Genomic DNA, 18,374 nt, shown 5'->3' with positions numbered 1-18,374 from the left:
TTTGTTTGGTCTTGAGATGCGAAGCTCCTGCATCAGTGTGTTGCCCATCTAGGCCGAAGCTGCGCGGCTTGTTGTCCCGATGTGACATCGTCAGTGGGTGCTCAAATATTGTGGCGACGTGTCGCAGGTCTGATGGGCTTTCTCGGGGTTTGATTTGCCTGTTGCTGTTGGTGGTTGCAGGCAGGTGACGGCGTTTGCTCAGCGTGCCAAAATGACTGATGGACAACAAGCATTCGCTTTTCACTAGCGGGGTGCAAGGAGGGGACATCAAATATGATAGGTCGATGTAATCAGATTCATCAAATTGGTTCCTTCCCTGCACCTTCACTTCACCTGCCTCATCGGCTCCTTCCACATCAGAAGAGCCACGAGAGACAATACCATGAAGCAGCAGTGGTTCCTCCGTCTCAGGCCCCAAGGTCAGACATATGTCTTCATCGACCTCTTGTGTGTCAGTATCAGTGCCGTTGTCGCTGGTGTCGTCGCTTGAACTCTCACCCGTTGTCGTTTCGCGGCTGGTTGCATCGCCGTCTACTTGTCCGCCCATTCTGCGGCGGAGATGTTGATTTTCTTGAGCCTTGTTGGCAGCCTCGAGATCTTCTCGAAGAGGACAGAGCGGGAGCTTGCAAGGTTGGAAGTGACGAAAGCCTGGAGGCGGTGGGATAGGCCAAGTTGGGTGAAGTTGATGCGGTCGATCGCAAGCCTCACCTCGCCGGCATGTACCATGATACCAGAAGAAGCACGTCTCTTTAGGAGGACCAGGTGGTGCAGGACTTCCGAACTGATTCTTCGTAGCGTTGGTAGGCGGCATCGAGTTCACGTTTGAGCTGAGTCCGCCATGGCGGGTGTTAGCCACTTCCTGAAGTGACGGCGCTGGTTCGGTTTGCGACTGCCTCATAGTCTTCCAGAATTCGGGGCATCCACACACTCCGTCATGAGTGTCGAAGAGGGGACAGGAGCGGCTGTGTCTGCCCACCATGTTCTTTGCAGATGGCAGTGATGTTGTAGGAGGAATGGCGAAGATCTGTACACAGTTGGTTGAAGAAGTACTGAATCGTAGAGATTGGTTCAGAGTCGGGGAGATTTGGCGTTTGAGGAGTTTATAAGCATGACGGGATCCCCACGTGGCCATGTGCAGGCAGACCATCAACCCGCCGAGTGAGGCGACAATGAACTTACTAGTGAAGGAGTAGGCCACAGAACCTATATTCTATCGAAAATTCTGGGTGAGTGAGATCACGGGTGTAGCAGAAGAATAGCAGATCGACAGCGAGAGGAACAGGTGAAGTATCAGAACTGGAATATGTTTAAGGCAGTACAGCCGAGAAGTTCTCCGAAGAGCAATGTAGCGATACTACCACAGAGTACCCAGGATGCGCGACGCTACCTTAACCGTAGCATATGTACCAGCGCTCAACGCGATCAAAGAGATACCCGCGAAGATAGCGAACGTCCTTAGATTCCTGGACTCGATGGCAGATCTCTTGACCTTTCGCTCTTCATGTTTCCCTAGCTCTGTTAGTGTATCGTACTCCGGTACATATTTGAAGTCGAACGTGGTTTCCTCATTGGCAAGTCCCCATTTCGCTTTGACTATGACATCCCAGAACACCAACTTTGCCCGCCTGACATGATCGCGGTCCCAGGCAGGGACCAAGCGATTCATATAGCAGTAGACTGCAAAGAAGAGGCACTGGCCGGCCATCAGTGCCCAATAGTATAGAGACACTTGCTTGAGGCCGAGAGCATCAGACAAGGCGTTTCCATTCAGCCATCGTGCACTCGCAGTGAGCATGTCGGCAGACACAAACGTTGGCGGCGTCTCCTTGAGTGACAGAATGATGTTGTTTGCCATCGTCTGCGACATCTCCGAAGGATGGACTTCGTTGTAGAAGAGGGACTCCATGATAGCCTTTGCCTTTGCCGTCGAAGTGAAGAAAGTGTCCGGTGTGCCGAGGATATATGCGATGTAGCGCCACAGGGCAAGGTAGTCCTCGATTTCCTGGTTGCTGAGAAATATACCCTGGCGCGGGAAGCTCAGCCAGATCAACGATGACGAGAAAGTACCGATAGTCGCGATCTGGTCCAGGTCATTCACTGGTATCCCCCACTCTTCGACGTTGAAGTAGCTCGGCTTTGTCTCTGCGAGTTTCAAAATGCGTTGGCGCACCGCTGCATGGAGCAAGCGAACTCTGACAGATGACGCGTGACCTTCCCCACCCGGTTTGATGCCATCCAGAGATCTTGTGCACTGGAGTATGTGTTGCGTGGTTTCGAAGAGTCGTCTTCTTGCCACCTTTGTGTTGAAGCCTCCGGTGCGAGCTAGGGTCTCGACAACTCGGGCAGCGCCCATACCACCGAGCAAGGACTGGAACGTAAGTCCTGTCAGTGCTGGACCCCCGTACCGATAGAACACATCTTGACCTCTTTCGATCTGTTCCCAATCTACCCAGTCCGGCACGGTGTTGATCTGTTGCCACAACTCATCGAGCTTGGGATCTGATGCATGGTGTTCCTTGAGAAGTGCGTACAAGTCTCGCTGTGGTATTGGATAGACTTCTTTCTTCTCTTCATCAGTTCCCTCAGTCCGAACGGGAACTGGCTGCGTGTTGCTATTCCTGGGCAACACTCCGTTCTGAGGTGGCGAAATAGCATTGAGTCGACTCAAGCATTCCTCAGCTAGCACATCGTACGAGTGCTTCAGCGGCTCAGCTTGCGCAGGTGTGAGGTGGTCATCTGTCCACTCGAATGTATACGCCCAAGAACTTCATTTGGTCAGTCGAGATAAATGTCATAGTCTTCCTAATCGGGACATACCTTCTAGTGTTCTCAGTGCGCCTACGGAATAGACTCGACCAGGCCATGTTTACGTCGAACAGGAGGGATGTCAGTGTGCGATCAGTTTCACGGTGATCAACAGTGAAGGTGCTTCGAATCTTTAGCTATGGTACCGTCATGTGCAACCGAGGCGGCTAGCGCGCTGGCCGTTTGCCGCCAAACGCAGGACCTAGCACGTGGTGCATTGTATTGACCGATCAGGTTCTGGTAGGGCTCGCTTCCGCGGTCGCAGTTGAAACTCGAAATCTTGGTACTAAAAGTGTGTTGCGTCACCACTCAAGGGTATCGCGGAGCGTCTGCGGCGGAACGATCAAACCACCGATTGGTTGATCTTTCCCAAAGTTCGAGTCCGTGCACGATGCCAAACTTCGAGACGAGATTGTCTCTGAACCCCAAACAATCGTTCTCGCGATGAACTGCCAATTTTGCGCCCGACGAGCACTCAGCCTCTTCTCAAGACCCTCTACATATGTAAATCCATCGGTCTCTGCGCGGCAAGCCCACTACAAACCAAAACGACAGTCGGATTCCTTCCCCGACGCTCGCCCATCGCGTAACTATCCTACGAGATCGCCAAAGGCAGTCGCAACTACAACCTTCGACGAGGCTACAGCAGAATGGAAAGAGGAGAAATCGGATCGCCCTGCGTGGCAAGCTGAGAAGGAGGCTATGAAGAAAAAGCTAAACGGTGAAGCCTGGAATCCGCGCAAGAAGCTGTCGCCCGACACCATGGAAGGCATCCGGCATTTAAATCAATCCCAACCCGAGAAGTTCACCACACCAGTACTTGCCGACCACTTCAAAGTCTCGTCCGAAGCCATACGGCGCATACTGAAGAGTAAATGGCGGCCGTCCGACGAAGAGCACGACGAGCGCATGCGGAGATGGGACAGCCGAGGCGAAAGAATTTGGTCGAACCTAGTTGAAATGGGTATCAAGCCGCCGAAGAAGTGGAGAGAGATGGGTGTTGGCCGCGCAGACAACAGCGACAGACGTCCCATATGGAAGGCACGTAGGAGGAACCAGGTTGAGGTCAGGGACAGTGCTCCTGAATCATTCCTGCCCGAGGAAGACATCATACCGACTGTGGATGCGCCTGGCAGGCGAAAACCGATATCAACCACACCGCTGACGGACAGGCTGTAAGGCTTCGGTGAAGTCGTCATACGGGCGACTGCATGCCATACATACTTCTACAGGGGCCAGGCCATTGACTGCCCCTGCGGCGCCTGTTATACAGGCTGTCCGTACAATGCCGATCAATGGCGTTATCAATCAAGTGAACAGAGGCGAATGCATCTGCGTCATAAACGGGTTGACACGACTATCGAACACCTGTGGGCTTGTGTTGATAATTCAATTCAAAAGACCATAGAGGGACAGACGCTGCAGATGCAGCGGAACACAGTGTGTGGGCGAATGCGAAATGCAATGAGCCACCCCTGAGCTTGGGCATCGTATCTGCCATCAACTTGAAGTACGAGTGGGATTGGCTTCTAGCAAAGACTCGTGAGGTTCGAGTATCCAGCGAGTGTCATCCCTCAGATTACAAACTCGATAATCCATCGCGGAATCAGATAGCAAATCAATAAAGCTAACTGACCCTGAATACCATTCTCTGAAAATAGCACGCCACTAAGAGCTCACCCGTTGCGTGCTTGACAGGTGAGTCTTACGGTTGGCTTGGCATAATTACCAAGCACTTGTCTGTGATTGGTCTGGCCGGGAACCTGTGCTCGGCAGTGTCGCGCCTCCATGACATAGCGAAACTTTGGGTGACAAACAACGATGGCTTGTCCACCTCAACCGCACTACCACGCATCCTATCCATACTCGACGCAGTCGTAGAAACCGGCTAAGCCCACCTCTACAATATGTCGCTTCCACGCACAACCCGCGCACTGGCGCGCTCCTCGGCATTCACATCGTCACGATTCGCCGCATCATCCTTCGCTCCCCGCACGTGTCCCCAATGCTCGCGAGCGTTTGCTTCATCAACCTCGCACCGGCAGTCGTCTAAGCGACAGATGCAGACTGCGACAGCCTACCAACCTTCGACACTACAGCCTCCACCGCCCCCACCACGAAACTTTGGTGTTCCGGACACTTCGATAGCCGGTGGCGCATCCGAGGTAAAATCCTGGACGCCGTCAGGGTTTGTACCACAGCAGCGAAGCCAGGTACCGCAGCAAGAGCAGCCAAACGTTAGTTTGCCGGAGGGCGAGGCGCAGAAGACAACGGTAGCGCCGATCAAGTCTGCGCGGCCAAGGAGATACAACTTTGGGCCCAGAAAGGCGACAATCAAAATCTCACAGTCGGCTGTCGAACATCTGCGCGATCTGCTCGACCAGCCAGAGCCAAAGCTCATTCGAATCGGAACAAAGGCTAAGGGTTGCTCCGGACTTGCGTACCACCTGGAGTACACTGATAAGCCGTCGATGCTGGATGAAGTTGTTGAGCAGGACGGCGTCAAGGTTCTGATTGACAACAAGGCTTTGTTGAACATCATTGGGAGCGAAATGGACTGGCTGGATGATAAGCTGAATCAACGCTTCATATTCAAGAACCCTAACATAAGTAAGTGTCTTCCAGTCAACGTACTTGGAACAAAGCTAACCCACGGCAGCTGAGGAGTGTGGTTGTGGCGAGTCTTTTAGTGTATCATGATACCCCTTTCATTGTCTTATGTATAGTATTCAGCATTGGGTGGTATGGCACGGCTTTGCATATGGCGTTCAAATTGGTAGAATATGGTCTACTTTACGGTTGCATTAGACAGTACATATGCATATCACCAAACTACAGCTTCCCAGGCTGGTAGTCAAATACCTTCACGTTTTGTATGTGCTCTCCGGCAAATTTGACGAAGTCCTGGTGGGCAGGGTCCTTTTCCACGTAGTAGTCTCGGTCTTCTTCGCTTTCAAACTCTACCACGAAGCCATGGGTGAAGGGGCCCTGGTAGATTAATCAGCTTTTGCACATCAATGGCTCTTCGGAAACTGACTGCATGACCCTCTGTGCTGTTATTTCTCCCGCCAGAGAATGACTTGATGTACGGTTTTTGGGAGTTCGTGCTCAAGCATTTGTCTTTCAAAGAAAGCATACGGCTGCATGCCTGTTGAAGTGGAGTCAGTAGCATAGTGACGCTGTAGAAGGGACGCCCACCTCTTCCACTTGAGCATGAGTCGTCGTCGGCTTCCACTCGAACAACACAATATGTACGATAGTCATGACCAGCTGAATTGATTCACTCAGGAAGACGATGGATTTCAAATAAGGAGGAGGATGTTGTGCAATCCGACAAAGATGGGGTATGTACATGGGGCGGCGAGGCTAGTATGACCTCAGTGTGGAGCGTTCCGAGCTCCGCTGCGCTGCCACGAGATAGCACGCGGCAGCACCGCAGCGATCACGGAACCCTCCACCATGATCTCCCGGAAGCCATAGCGCGTTGCTTTTGACCACCAACCATGCGTGTTTACACGATCGACATACTCGAACAGCAGCACAGCGTATACGCTGCAACTTTCTCTTGCACAGTACCCAACGCACCCCTGCGAGCTCCAACATGACGACCGTACCGCTGCTCCCAGAGCAGCTTGTGTACCTGATCATACGATTCTCTGCATCAATACCGGATCTGTCACTATCGATACCTTCACCACGGCTCACATCGACGCTCTCCTTGAAGCAACTGATTCGATCGCACCTGTCGCCTGATCAGGCGACTGCACGTCTACGCCTCATCTACGCTGGCAAAGTGCTCACAGATACCGCGCCATTGTCATCATCACTACGACTACCGCCTCCTCCATCGCTGCGCACCGATAAATACAAAGAAGATGGATCAGGCAGCAAGGGCAAGGGCAAACAGCCTGTCAGAGACGCGCCTGCTGTGGAGTATGGCGCGACAGCACCACCGGAGGCGAAGAAGTACTACATACATTGCTCGCTGGGCGATGCGCTCACTGCTGCCGAGCTGAACAGCGAAGCTACTCTGGCGCAAAACATCGAGACCTCTCTCAAGTCGCAGTATGAAGCATCACAAGACTCAGCCAGTCGTCGCCGCTCCAGCAGCAGCGCGCAGAGCAGTGCCACGCAATGGCGAGGCTCCTCCACAACCACACCGGCACCACAAGGCTTTGATCGCCTTTTGACGTCCGGCTTCACTGCCCAGGAAGTAGCAAGCCTACGGTCGCACTTCCAGACCAACCTCTCCTTCACACATACGCCTGACACCATGCCCTCGCCCGCTGAGATGCGCGTCCTAGAGGACCGATGGCTAGATAGCACAGGCACAGACCCATCCCCAGCACTGACGGGAGAAGCGGATGCGGGATGGGGTGCGGGATTTGCCGTTGAGGAGGGCGGTCTGGATGACATGCTGTGGGGTTACATAACGGGGTTCTTTTGGCCGCTGGGCGCACTGATCTGGGGCTTTAGAGAAGACGGTGTGTGGTCGAGGAGGAGACAGTTGGCTGTTGTGATGGGTGTGCTGATCAATGCGATCTTTGGTTTCATGAGATGGAGTGCCTAGGAGTACTCGAGGGTAGAAAGACAAGCCTGGAGCTTGTGCTGGGCTGTACCTACCTACAACTAGCACAAGTATACGCACAGCAAAAGTAACCTAAAATATGATCGAAGCTGAGCAAAGATGATGTCGTCAGCACCAGTGATTTGTCAGAAGCAACCTGCAACTTTGTAGTAAACACTCATGAGTAGATGTAGGTGCTGATTTCAGCTGTAGTGGCAAGTAGGTACCCATCAAAGGATGCAAATCGAAGCTACACCAGAAATCCGGGGGTGACCTAGTACCGGAAAGAACCTCACGATACCACCGCAAGACCATGTGGTGACCAAATTTTCCCCTGAGAGGCGCGATCTCACGATGCCACCGCTCCTTGCGATCCTCCCCCAACAATCATGCACCCACACACCGCGTCTGCGACGGTGAGACAGCAAATTTTCCCGCCTTTACCTCCAAAGGCACCCTCTATACCTCCAAAGGCAGGCTGCCCTCCTTCTCACGCGGGGCTTTACGTACAAAACCCACATTCAATGGGACAACGAGTCTGCACCAATTTTGCAACGAGTTTGCGCAACAAGGCGTGTCGGCGATGTGCAGTCTAGACGCCCGGCACACGGGGCCGCATGCAAGCGACGGGAAACTGTGACGCCGCCAGGGGTACAAGTGGAGGGCGTGCGCGCGAAGAGTTTTGTAACGCGATGCCGTTAAGTGAAGTCGTTAAGCCTCTAAAGGACGACGTTGCAAGGCTCTGACTGGCCTTTACGTACACGAAGCTATTTTCACAGCAAGGCGGCAGATCGCCGTCGGAGAAGCGAGCGCGGGAAAGGGCACGGACGTCATGTTGCCAGGCTTTGCCGTTGGTTTTGCGACGTCCGCGCCCTGTGGGCTGTCGTTGCACCGGATTCGTCGCGAGCATGACACCTGATGAGGCTCTTTCGCTGTCGCACGGGCCCCAGCGCGCCTTGTTGCTGAACAGTAAAGTGGATTTCAAAGCTCGTGTGTCGCATGATTGGTCAACAGGTGATGACGGTGTCACAATGCGATCGGTTTTCGATGGATGGCAACATAGCAGGGCGTGCTGAGTAAAATTCTGTTGCAAGATGAGGTGCAACGGCGTGTGACTGACGATACTTGGCGGGTGTCATAGTTTTGGATGCTGATGTGTGCGTGCGGTATATAAGAGGGTGGTCAGTCTGAGGGTAGGTATCATCCAACACAAGCATCACTTCAAAGCATCGACTTCGATCTACTACACTCAAATACAAGCAATCGCACTTGCTATACTCGACTACAACACAACCAAGTCAACTCATCCATCCACTACAATGTCTTCCACCGCAAACACCCAGAAGAGGCAGAGCATCCTCTCCTCCTTCGTCGCTCAGGCCAAGGCACACCACGAGGGTATGAACCAGGCCTACTCCGCCTACTACGGCTCTGGTACCAGCACCCCCGCGGCATCCACTCCCGCCTCTCTGGAGTCTTCCCGCAACAACTCCGTTGTCGCCGGCATGGTCGAAGCCCCCAAGGGCAAGACCAACGCCTCCAAGCTGTGGACCGCCATCAAGACCCACCACGACGAGATGAACGCCGCCTACTCCGCTTACTACTCCCCCGGCAACTCTCGCGCCGCCTCGCCCCGCGCCTCCGCCTCCTCCACCCCCCGCGCCTCTATTGAGGAGCCCCGCGAAGTCGCCCCCAGGAACCCAACCAACCTCTCCAAGCACTGGAAGCAGCTCAAGACCAAGGTCGTCGAGCACCACCGCGGCGTCAACGCGGCCTACAGGGCCGCCTACGGCCTTGGCTACTAAGCGACGAGAACTGAAATGAGAAGAAAAGTGATTTATGCAAGCGTTGGATTTGGACTGCGGTTCCGCAATATACCATTTGACTTTGTCTGGTTGGGCGTTTTGAATGGCAGAGAAAGAGAGAGAGGGAGAGAAGCATGGGATGGAGGATGGAAACGGAATACCCAAACACTACTTAATAATATAATTCGAGATTGATACTATCAAGCCTACTTGCCTCACACTCTATCGTTCTCTGCGTGACTTGATTCTTACCTTGAGACACGCACTACACTATATGGTTGCTGATCACCGTCGCGGTCGATCGACATACCCCTGCGCTACAAATCAGCCTAGGACACAGAGTTCTATACCTAAGAAGGGAGGGGGAAGGGGTCAGCTTGCCTAGTTGGGTCTCAGTCTTGATACTGAACAGCTACTGTGCTCTGCTTAGAGCTCCTCGATGGCCTCCTGCTTGCCCATGTAGCTCAACGGGCCCTTCTTGACCATCAGGGTCATGACCTCGTAGAGGGTATCGGCGGCGGCCATGGTAGTCAGCTCGGCGTTGGTGTCGTACGCGGGAGCGACTTCCACGATATCGGCGGCGATAAGGTTGATGCCCTCGAGGCCGCGGATGATGGTGCGCAGCTCGCGAGTGGTCCAGCCGCCGGTCTCGGGTGTGCCGGTTGCAGGGGCGACTACACGCGTTGATTAGTATCTGATGAGCACGTGTGTCGGTGAGTCGACTCACAAGCAGGGTCGAGAGTGTCGATGTCGATGCTGAGATAGACGGGCTTCTCAGTGCCAACTCGGTCCTTGATCCTCTTGATGATGCCATCAGTACCGATCTTATCAATCTCACGTGCCTCGACAATCTGGAAGCCGCAGTAGCCATCGTTCTCGTAGTCAGAGGGTCCAGATAGAGTCGTGCGGATCCCAGCATGGATGTTGGTGTCGTTAGCAAGGAGACCTTCCTGAGCAGCGTGGAAGAAGTAAGTGCCGTGGTTGATGGCGGCTTGCTCACTGGGCGAACCACCAAAGACCTTCGGCTTCCATGTGTCAAGATGGCTGTCAAAGTGGATGACACTGACGGGGCCATAGTTACGGTTGATCGAGCGAAGGAGAGGAAGTGTGATGGTGTGGTCACCTCCGAGAGTGATCAAACGAGGAAGGGTAGTTCCCTTCTTGGATGGTCCAGGCTTGTCAGCGTGCGTGTGGGGTGCACGGCTCAAGAGGAGGTTATGGCCTTCCTCGATCTGCTTGAGCGCAAAAGCATTGTCGTAGCTGGAGTTGGTCAGTAGTCTTATTCAAGTCACAATGTTTTCATAGTGCTTACGAAGTGACTGGAATGTCTCCGCAGTCGAGGACCTTTGCCCACGAATTAAACGGGTTTGCCTTCAATGGGACATTGTATCCGCCACTAAATCCAATTCTGCGTGAGCCTTTATGCCCAAGCGGACGAAAAGTAAGCCTTTGATGCTTTGAAGAGACATACTAGAGATTGAGACGGCGAGAACCTTGTCTGATACCGCTGGGCCCAAAGCGAGCACCCGGGCGGTACGATGTGCCAGTGTCAAAGGGAGCACCTTGAAATCGTGAGAAACTTAATATTGAAGATTGACACGTATTTCATACCAATGAACGCGATGTCGAAGTCGACGTTGCTCTTGAGGCATGGGTGGTACGGAAGGCGACCAAATGTGGAGATGCCACTGAAGATGGAGTCGGCCTGCCCAGAGGTCAATGGCTGCAAATCGGGTCGGCAATACTACAGAGTAACCAACCTGTGTACCACCATCTCCAGGAAGAGTGTTGTACCACAGACCCTCATGGGGACCGGCCAATGGCTCCTGGTCGTGATCGTGATCACCATGTGCGGCCACAGCAGCCGCAAAGCTTAGAAGAGTCGACGAAAGCTTCATCTTGCAGAATTTGAATCAGATGAGTATTGAGGAAATGGAGGTGAGTAAGGATAGGAATAAGGAGCGCGGGGCCTGAAGTAAATAGCTGGGAACAGCTCAGACCCCTCCATATCGATAGCTCTTGACGAGGTCCTGTTAGGTAAATAGCTCGAAGCTACCCTGGTCACTTGTGTATGCAAGTTCAGTAACGTTGTGCCTGCAAGTGGTTAGAAAATACGGAAGCGACTCAGGTATCGTCATCATAGGGCGGCAGATGAATGGATCTATTCATCTTGATGCTCGACAGGTGAAGAAGACGGCACTGCCTCGAGATATGGGCTGGAACTATTCAGGGACGTCAACAGTAGAAACCAAAGACATTTTCGTAGATATATGTCTCTTCAGACCATCTAGGTACTGAGCATTGCCTTCAGGATCGAGCTCATGGTCAGATCCAAAAGCTGGCAGCAGTGGGGTAGCTTCAACCCCACCATGTGTAATGACGCCGGATATTGTGTGATGCGCCAATGGACATTCAGAACGTGTCGGAAACAATCAACTCAGTGCCTTGTACCTATCTCGGAGGATGGCCTTATCTCAAGCTATACAAGGTACGTATGCATGTCGTTTTCAAGGGACGCTCGCGGTAGGCTGGCAGCATCCGAGACACATACAGCCAATAGTGCTACTGTTCGTCATACAGCTTCGTAAATGTCGAACACACATCATAGGCCGGCGTAAGCTGGGTTCGGATAAACTCCTTGCAACGCGGTTCGTTGATGCATCTTAGTAGCGGGCGGTGGAATTCCGCCCAGAATGAAAACGTGCTAAACCTGTTCGACACTCGATAGACTTGCGGAGAAGACTGTGCATTTGGCAGATTCAGAAGATGTCATCGATCGCTCACTCAGCGACAGCACCGAAGCGTGGGGAAATTGTGGAGCTTGCGGAGGTGGATGAAGTGTCGTTCGTGCGGGACGTGACAAGGGTCAAGATACAAGATTCGCTTAGCTATCTACTTTGGGCTGTAACTTTGCATTGGCTGCATGCTGGTCCCGATTTTCCTATCTTACTCTAATGTCTAAGAAGCGTTGCTAATGCCAGGAACCCTTCTGATTCGCCAATTGCTCACGAAACACCAGCGATCTATCTACAATCTTCAGTTATGCGCTGGGCTCGCCACGATATCCTCCGATACCCCCAGTTCGGCTCGATCGTCGGAGTCCATCCTGTCAAATGCCTTCTTGACTTGATAGTCCCAGTCGCTCCAAGCTACAATGACCCACTCTCCGAAGCCAACGAGATAGAGTGCAATGCATTGGCCGATCCAAAGGCCAGCCAAACCCCAGCCGTTGAAGGCAAGCCAGATACCCAACGGCAAAGCTCCGCAATAGTAACTGACCATGTTCACAGTCGCTCCGATATGCTGCCTGCCCATGCCTCTTAAAGCGCCGCCACAGCTTCCATTGAGCCCATCTGCAATCTGGAAGAGAGCAACATACGGCATGACCTTCGCAGTGAGCTTGATGACCTCGATATCGTCGTTGAAGATCTTTGCATAAAAGTCCTTGACTCCCATGAGAATAGCCAAGACGAGTGCGCCGAGAACCATGCTGAGGACTGCGGCTGCATTTGCGGCTCTTGCAGCGCCTTTGGCATTGCGGGCACCCAACAGGTTACCGACTCGTGAAGAAGTGGCGACACCAACTCCAAACGGGATAGTGTTCATGACTTGATCGGTAGTCATGATTACACTTTGCGCAGCCAGGGGTATGGTACCCAGCTTTCCTGCAACGAGAGCGACAATTTCGAACGCCCACCATTCGGTCCCAACATGGATGACACCGAGGAAGGCTAACCGTGCAAAGACTCCAGTATTTTGAAGACACTTGCGACTCCATCCTCCCCAGCACTCCCAGCCTTCAACAAAGCGCGCGTACGCGAGAAGGAGCAGGAAAGAGGCCCAGTATGCAATTCCAGTTGCGAGCGGGGCTCCTAAGAGGCCCATCTTGAAAGTGTACACGAAAAGGTAGTTGAGCCCTGCACTTAGCGGAGACGTGATGAGCAGAACGTATGTGCCTGGACGCATGATTTCTACACCATTTAGTACACGAAGCGTGATACGCGAGAGAACAGCGTACCTTGAGCTTGCATATACTTCTTCAAAGCTTCGAAATAGATATAGCCGATCCCACCAGGGGCAAGAACCGTGAGGAACTTAGCCGAGTCTCGTGCAATATACTCTTCTTGTCCTAGGGCCCTGAATAATGGTGCGGAGCATATCCAAAGGACAGCGATCGGCAGATAGAACAGCAGCAGTACCAGGAATGCACGCTGCAGAATGATACCTAGATCATGGCGGTTTTTACTCCCAGTGAAGCTTGCAGATGCAAGGGTGTCGATTGCTGTTGTGCCACCGAGAGCGACAAGCCAGCCTGTGGCCATAGCGAACATGTAGGAAAATGCCGCTGTTGCGAGTGCTTCAGGAGACAAGCGCCCAACAATTAGTACTGAAAATGTCTGGAGGGAGTTCTGAAGGGCATATGCTAGAACTACGGGTACAGAGCCTTTGAACAGCACCCAAAACTCCTGCAGTATAAGCTGGAACTTAGTGTTTGATCCATCTTCAAGTTCGTAGCTCTCGCCCGTCGACCACTCCTCGTGCTGCGGTGGAGGCAAGAGAGAGGATCGCTCGTTGGGTTCTGTCTCCATCTTTGCAGTGGAAGTCGTTCTGAACAGTTTTGGAATCCAGGATCGGTTTCCGCCTTCGTTCTCCATGGTGGGGTTGCGTTAGCAGAGACTCGAATTGGTACGCTCGCTCTGCAGTAGGACAAGCAATATCTATATGTGTAGGAAGATCTCGAGAGTGTTGCAGTCGCTGTCTACAGTGACGATATGGCCCACCCGAGCGTTATGCAGTTCATGCAGCCGACCTTCCTAGTCGTGATGAAGTGGATGCTGATGCAACGGCTTGACAATGCGAATGACATTTCACGTCAACGGCCCATTACCGGTGTAATCGCGCAAACATAACCCACTGAATAATACAGGCGGGTTCGCCTAAACTCGATTGATAGAAAAGGGTTAGAAGCCTGTGGCTGGAAGTGAGGTTACTGCGTTGGTCTTATCACCATGCGTCCATAACGTGTTGACTAAGACCCTTCAGTAAGCCCTACGTGTCTCGAGCGATTTCACACGATCCTGATAAGACCAATCAGATTGTTGGGAGATGGCGTAGGTTGAAGATACTGGTGGAGCCGGGATCGACCGCCCTACGCAGTAAGCCAACGCCCGTTCTTTCTCCAGGGCCTGTACACCTTAACGCCGGCTGGCGAGTACAGGGACCCGAAAAGCTGGCTTGATTGCAGGGGAAACGGTCTGGGACGGGCGCTCGTGCGAGGTTTTCGGAGTTGCGGTGAACTTTAGGCGAGTGTGCCGCTTTGAATTGTGAACATTTACCCCTACCAGGGCTGAGATGTTGCCGACTCATAGTGAGCTTTACGAACGGTGATAACAAGTCAATAACAGTGCCAGGAACGCAACCATGTACTAAACAGGTGCTTGTGGGGACGCAGTGGACATGAAAATGCCACTTGCGCAAACGGCCGCTGGGGCGGAGACCGAAAGCGCCTCTTGGTCCAAGTGTCTCCCCCGCCTTACCGCTAACTACGCTAGTGCACGACGTACACAGTATCTATCAATCTGTTAATATGGTGCTTGTACGAGCTTGTAAATAATCATTCAGCATGTACACAGGTAGCCTTTAAGTGTGACGCTCCGTGCTGCCAATGATACCGCGACGACTCGCATGCACACCACCGTCGAAGATCGAACCTGCCAGCACTTGACAGAAGGAAATAACTGTGTGAGTACAAACTGCTCACTAATGTGGATTCCTGTTGAAACGTTCCTGATTACTTGTTTGAGAGGCCCTGGTATACGCCTTCCGTCATCCCCAGCCCAGTACCATGCTCAAGACAGCATGTTTCGCCACGCGCGAGCCTCTCTACCTCTGTCGACAATAGAATAGATGTGAGCGCAATATACGCTGTAGCCAATTTGGCTAGATACATCATCTTATGTTGCGAATGCCTCCGTACAACGAGCAGGGTTGTCGATACATGGACTGCCCTTCGCGCAGTAATAGTGAGTAGCGCAGAAGCCATACACGCACTTCAGAACACTGGCGCGATCTTTAGAGCACATGTAGGAGCTCTGATTCCTTGTGCCGAGCTTGAGAGCGGTATCCTTGATTCCTTCGACCACGGTACGAATGACCGACTTGCTGCCAGGCGCGCCGGAGATCAATGTGCTCCTGCAAGAGACAGAATCGTCACTGCACTTCTCATTGCTTTTGCAGTAGTAATCCGAGGAACAGAAGCCGTACCTGCAGACAAGAATACTCCTTCGATCCTTGGAACAAATATAGTGCTCGTTCTCTTGAGGTGAAGTATCTCGCGCAGCAAAGTCATCTTCGGGTGTAGAATCTAGGACTTCCGATGCAAGATAGTCGATGTTATCAGAAGTATACGCGGTCGCGCCCATGTCGACGCATGCGGCGCCATTGTCGTGCTTGAAGCAGTACTCCTCGCAGGTATCGACAGTGAAACAGGTACCTCCGACAGTCGTCTCGCAATGGATGACATCCCTTCCCTCACAGTGGTACTTCTGCGTCGGTGTGTCTATCCAGAAGGCAGTCGAGCTGATCGAGGAGGACTGCGTGTCCGTGTCGGCACGTGCACCCAAGGCAAGCGCGATCATGCCAATACGGACCAGAAGAGTTGTAGTGAGCTGCATCACTTCTGTCGCAATGCTTTTGGCCGATCTGTGTTGAGTGGGATGGAGTCGCAATTTCGGGTTTGTGTGAGTAGGCGAAAGGGCTCGATGAGGGCGGTTGATGTATCGACGAGAGCGTTTGCTAACCCCACTTTCCAAGCAAGCAGGTGAAGGCAGCAAATAGAAGCTGCCACTGAGACAAGGTGAGCAGGCGGCAAGGGCGATGCGCTATTCATCTAAAATAAAGACAAGCCAGCCAGGCATCGCTGCAGTTAACACCAAACGAAACACTATCAGTTCTTGCGGTTCAGCAAGAAACAGTTAAGTAGTACCTGAGACACAACGTCGTTGCACGGTTTTATTCCTTCAATAGCGCAAGCGCAGTACCCACGTATCATATTTACTCCTGTACCTGTACTACACCAAAACCAAGAACAGAACGATGTGTTTGGATGATCTGCTCGCCACCCTGGAGCGATGCCTACTAGGATCGCAGGGAATCAGACTTGTTACACCGCCAGAACTCTCATCTGATCTGAATTAAGGTCCCGCGTATTCATGGGCTCATGCGCAGAAGAATATAGATCATGCCAAGTCGAATTGAAGTGTCTCATATTCACCGATAGCTGGTCAGTGAGTTTGTCTGACATATGCGACATGCGCTAATTGAAATTGTTCGATCCGAAGTAGTCTCGGACATCTCAGCAAAACAAACAGTGCCCTGTAATTGTGCAATCAGTTCCTACTCAAGGGTGTCTAAGACTTGCGATCATAAATTGACTCACTGTGGCCCAAACGTACATCGCATCATGGGTTGTATGTTGACAATTGTGCACAATGCCCCGTACTCAATTGAGTGTGCAGCACTTCATCACTGAACTATGTTACTGAGGTTAACATAATCTCACAATGTTGGAGTGTACTTAATTCGACTTGAATTTTCTTGCATTGATCCAAGAAACAAGGCTGTTAGTCTTTGTTATCAACCGCTTGTTCACTCGATGTTACTCAACGCCATTCTAGTCGTCAGAGAATTCTTCAGAGTCGGTTCCAAACCAACGCATCGCCGGCCGATCGAAGGTGGAAGCAATTTGCAGCAAGAAAGAGACATCGAAGCGCCTGCCGAGTTCCAGCAGAACCCTCCTCAGCCACCTATGCATGCAGCCATGGAGCCACTACAAGACGCCATGCTCAATGGTCACCGAACAGACACGCACGTAGGATTTGCAAAAACACCTTACTCGCCAAATCATTTTCTCGAACAAACCAATATCCGGAGCCTACTCCAGGAGCCAACGTCCCAGGGACAGTTTTACAATTATTGGCGCCACCAAAAGGTCCTTGGAGAGGGTGGGGACGGGATAGTGCATCTATATCGGCAGCCGAAGCAACGGGATATGTATATTGCTGTGAAACTACCTCGAAGTCACGCAGGACGCAAAGCATTGGAGCAAGAGATCACAAACATGCGCATCATTGGCCGACACGAGCACATCTTGGAGCTCTGCTTTGCCATCGAGGATTGGCATCCATATGGGCCGGCAATGTTCCTCCCATACTGTGAGCTAGGCGATCTGATCAGCTATCGAGACTCATGGTGTGCAAAGCAAGAGAGTGACGGTCAACCCCAGCGTGTGTCAGAGATCACAATGTGGAAACTGTTCCGTGATATGGTGCTTGCTCTTAACTACTTACACAGCGAGCTTGGAACTCGTTATGTTCATAACGACTTCAAACCAACAAACATCTTAGCGGTAGTACCGTCAGACCAGACTGGATTTCAAGCGATACCTGAGGAGCCAGTTTTTAAGCTCTCGGACTTTGCTCGCCTCACGCCTTGGCCAACACCGAAAGGTATTCATGATGAGCCCTTTGGCGGTACTCCTGAGTTTGCACCACCTAGATCAGAACAAGCCTCCCCTATACATCCCTCAGCAGATATTTGGGGTCTCGGCGCCACTCTGCAATACATGGCTCTAGGTATTGTACCGATACAGTCACAAGAGGTGTTCATTCGAAGTCGCAAAGCAAAAGGTGAGACGCATCCCCGACTCGGAAATCATGCCGAATGGATGTCCCGATACTGGCGTATTCGGATTCCCACTATCTTCAGGCCAATCAGCGTGCCATCAGAAGTGCTGCAAAAGCACTATGACTTACCTTACGAGCTACCAGACTATCAGCAGTACAGTGCGCTCTTGGGCTTCTGGTATGCACAGCTATGGAAGCCTGTGCAGACTCGTCCTAAGGCCTCGATGTTAGTACAGGCAATTCCACACATGGATAACACTGTCACCCGCCTCAAGCTTGAGCGCACACAGCAAATATGTCATGATGAGGACTGAGATGTAGTCAGTGGATGGCCTGTTTCGATCGTTAGTGCCAGATCAATATAGAATGTATTAAGTACGAACAAACAATGAACAGAACTTCCATGTTTGATCTAGCTTGACCTTGTTCCAAAATTATGATTGTGTCTCTGATTGTGAGGAATGATTCGCGGTCTAGCCGTCCATCCCTGCCGTACTACTGCGCCTGCCCCAC

General features: G+C 52.2%; 11 protein-coding genes across 11 annotated transcripts; 5 read left to right on the top strand and 6 right to left on the bottom strand.

Moving 5' to 3' along the window:
* Nucleotides 1-355: 355 nt before the first annotated feature.
* Nucleotides 356-1,250, bottom strand: C7974DRAFT_31522 (uncharacterized protein). The gene is made up of 2 exons (XM_046138502.1): nucleotides 499-1,250; nucleotides 356-442 (listed from the first exon to the last, which is right to left on the bottom strand). Exons 1-2 carry the CDS (start codon nucleotides 1,145-1,147, stop codon nucleotides 435-437), a joined length of 657 nt encoding a protein of 218 aa, XP_045993807.1. The 5' UTR covers nucleotides 1,148-1,250; the 3' UTR covers nucleotides 356-434.
* On the bottom strand, nucleotides 1,251-3,222 carry C7974DRAFT_31367 (uncharacterized protein). Its single transcript, XM_046138424.1, has 2 exons — nucleotides 2,818-3,222; nucleotides 1,251-2,765 (listed from the first exon to the last, which is right to left on the bottom strand). Exons 1-2 carry the CDS (start codon nucleotides 2,862-2,864, stop codon nucleotides 1,355-1,357), a joined length of 1,458 nt encoding a protein of 485 aa, XP_045993806.1. The 5' UTR covers nucleotides 2,865-3,222; the 3' UTR covers nucleotides 1,251-1,354.
* Nucleotide 3,223: 1 nt separating this feature from the next.
* On the top strand, nucleotides 3,224-4,444 carry C7974DRAFT_31366 (required for respiratory growth protein 9, mitochondrial). The gene has a single exon (XM_046138423.1). It carries the CDS (start codon nucleotides 3,250-3,252, stop codon nucleotides 3,982-3,984), a length of 735 nt encoding a protein of 244 aa, XP_045993805.1. The 5' UTR covers nucleotides 3,224-3,249; the 3' UTR covers nucleotides 3,985-4,444.
* A 1-nt stretch (nucleotide 4,445) lies between these two features.
* On the top strand, nucleotides 4,446-5,632 carry C7974DRAFT_31419 (uncharacterized protein). The gene is made up of 2 exons (XM_046138446.1): nucleotides 4,446-5,415; nucleotides 5,465-5,632. The coding sequence occupies exons 1-2, from the start codon at nucleotides 4,713-4,715 to the stop codon at nucleotides 5,503-5,505; spliced, it is 744 nt and encodes a 247-aa protein (XP_045993804.1). The 5' UTR covers nucleotides 4,446-4,712; the 3' UTR covers nucleotides 5,506-5,632.
* Nucleotides 5,633-5,637: 5 nt separating this feature from the next.
* C7974DRAFT_435958 (uncharacterized protein) lies at nucleotides 5,638-6,069 on the bottom strand (the record flags this gene model as incomplete). The annotated part of the gene is made up of 3 exons (XM_046145101.1): nucleotides 5,638-5,793; nucleotides 5,843-5,953; nucleotides 6,004-6,069. The coding sequence occupies 3 exons, from the start codon at nucleotides 6,067-6,069 to the stop codon at nucleotides 5,638-5,640; spliced, it is 333 nt and encodes a 110-aa protein (XP_045993803.1).
* Nucleotides 6,070-6,177: 108 nt separating this feature from the next.
* Nucleotides 6,178-7,541, top strand: C7974DRAFT_400264 (DUF2407 C-terminal domain-containing protein). Its single transcript, XM_046142482.1, has one exon. The coding sequence runs from the start codon at nucleotides 6,407-6,409 to the stop codon at nucleotides 7,373-7,375; it is 969 nt and encodes a 322-aa protein (XP_045993802.1). The 5' UTR covers nucleotides 6,178-6,406; the 3' UTR covers nucleotides 7,376-7,541.
* Nucleotides 7,542-8,486: 945 nt separating this feature from the next.
* Nucleotides 8,487-9,609, top strand: C7974DRAFT_31393 (uncharacterized protein). Its single transcript, XM_046138431.1, has one exon. It carries the CDS (start codon nucleotides 8,692-8,694, stop codon nucleotides 9,175-9,177), a length of 486 nt encoding a protein of 161 aa, XP_045993801.1. The 5' UTR covers nucleotides 8,487-8,691; the 3' UTR covers nucleotides 9,178-9,609.
* On the bottom strand, nucleotides 9,371-11,477 carry C7974DRAFT_400260 (arginase family-domain-containing protein). The gene is made up of 6 exons (XM_046142481.1): nucleotides 10,938-11,477; nucleotides 10,789-10,882; nucleotides 10,649-10,739; nucleotides 10,490-10,573; nucleotides 9,905-10,437; nucleotides 9,371-9,851 (listed from the first exon to the last, which is right to left on the bottom strand). Exons 1-6 carry the CDS (start codon nucleotides 11,073-11,075, stop codon nucleotides 9,604-9,606), a joined length of 1,188 nt encoding a protein of 395 aa, XP_045993800.1. The 5' UTR covers nucleotides 11,076-11,477; the 3' UTR covers nucleotides 9,371-9,603.
* A 577-nt stretch (nucleotides 11,478-12,054) lies between these two features.
* C7974DRAFT_400257 (mate-domain-containing protein) lies at nucleotides 12,055-13,465 on the bottom strand. Its single transcript, XM_046142480.1, has 2 exons — nucleotides 13,196-13,465; nucleotides 12,055-13,148 (listed from the first exon to the last, which is right to left on the bottom strand). Exons 1-2 carry the CDS (start codon nucleotides 13,206-13,208, stop codon nucleotides 12,214-12,216), a joined length of 948 nt encoding a protein of 315 aa, XP_045993799.1. The 5' UTR covers nucleotides 13,209-13,465; the 3' UTR covers nucleotides 12,055-12,213.
* Nucleotides 13,466-14,968: 1,503 nt separating this feature from the next.
* C7974DRAFT_378706 (uncharacterized protein) lies at nucleotides 14,969-15,851 on the bottom strand (the record flags this gene model as incomplete). Its single annotated transcript, XM_046140421.1, has 2 exons — nucleotides 14,969-15,117; nucleotides 15,155-15,851. 2 exons carry the CDS (start codon nucleotides 15,849-15,851, stop codon nucleotides 14,969-14,971), a joined length of 846 nt encoding a protein of 281 aa, XP_045993798.1.
* Nucleotides 15,852-17,393: 1,542 nt separating this feature from the next.
* On the top strand, nucleotides 17,394-18,310 carry C7974DRAFT_400254 (kinase-like domain-containing protein). The gene is made up of 3 exons (XM_046142479.1): nucleotides 17,394-18,074; nucleotides 18,131-18,194; nucleotides 18,245-18,310. Exons 1-2 carry the CDS (start codon nucleotides 17,480-17,482, stop codon nucleotides 18,139-18,141), a joined length of 606 nt encoding a protein of 201 aa, XP_045993797.1. The 5' UTR covers nucleotides 17,394-17,479; the 3' UTR covers nucleotides 18,142-18,194; nucleotides 18,245-18,310.
* The last annotated feature ends 64 nt before the right edge of the window (nucleotides 18,311-18,374 follow it).

This window comes from Boeremia exigua, assembly GCF_020726555.1.
Source record: "Boeremia exigua strain MPI-SDFR-AT-0100 chromosome Unknown C7974scaffold_10, whole genome shotgun sequence".
Classification (NCBI taxonomy): domain Eukaryota; kingdom Fungi; phylum Ascomycota; class Dothideomycetes; order Pleosporales; family Didymellaceae; genus Boeremia; species Boeremia exigua.
This window is presented reverse-complemented; position numbering and strand designations above follow the sequence as displayed.

What these genes read in the sequence shown, in the direction of transcription:
- C7974DRAFT_400254 (XM_046142479.1), top strand. Translation starts at nt 17,480, where the DNA reads ATGTGGAAACTGTTCCGTGATATGGTGCTTGCTCTTAACTACTTACAC.
- C7974DRAFT_31419 (XM_046138446.1), top strand. Translation starts at nt 4,713, where the DNA reads ATGTCGCTTCCACGCACAACCCGCGCACTGGCGCGCTCCTCGGCATTC. An exon ending in ATTCAAGAACCCTAACATAA is followed by an intron (nt 5,416 to 5,464) that starts GTAAGTGTCTTC and finishes AACCCACGGCAG; the next exon opens with CTGAGGAGTGTGGTTGTGGC.
- C7974DRAFT_31393 (XM_046138431.1), top strand. Translation starts at nt 8,692, where the DNA reads ATGTCTTCCACCGCAAACACCCAGAAGAGGCAGAGCATCCTCTCCTCC.
- C7974DRAFT_400260 (XM_046142481.1), bottom strand. Translation starts at nt 11,075, where the DNA reads ATGAAGCTTTCGTCGACTCTTCTAAGCTTTGCGGCTGCTGTGGCCGCA. An exon ending in CTGGAGATGGTGGTACACAG is followed by an intron (nt 10,883 to 10,937) that starts GTTGGTTACTCT and finishes ACCTCTGGGCAG; the next exon opens with GCCGACTCCATCTTCAGTGG. An exon ending in CGACACTCTCGACCCTGCTT is followed by an intron (nt 9,852 to 9,904) that starts GTGAGTCGACTC and finishes CAACGCGTGTAG; the next exon opens with TCGCCCCTGCAACCGGCACA.
- C7974DRAFT_400264 (XM_046142482.1), top strand. Translation starts at nt 6,407, where the DNA reads ATGACGACCGTACCGCTGCTCCCAGAGCAGCTTGTGTACCTGATCATA.
- C7974DRAFT_31366 (XM_046138423.1), top strand. Translation starts at nt 3,250, where the DNA reads ATGAACTGCCAATTTTGCGCCCGACGAGCACTCAGCCTCTTCTCAAGA.
- C7974DRAFT_31522 (XM_046138502.1), bottom strand. Translation starts at nt 1,147, where the DNA reads ATGGTCTGCCTGCACATGGCCACGTGGGGATCCCGTCATGCTTATAAA.
- C7974DRAFT_31367 (XM_046138424.1), bottom strand. Translation starts at nt 2,864, where the DNA reads ATGGCCTGGTCGAGTCTATTCCGTAGGCGCACTGAGAACACTAGAAG. An exon ending in CGCACTGAGAACACTAGAAG is followed by an intron (nt 2,766 to 2,817) that starts GTATGTCCCGAT and finishes GACCAAATGAAG; the next exon opens with TTCTTGGGCGTATACATTCG.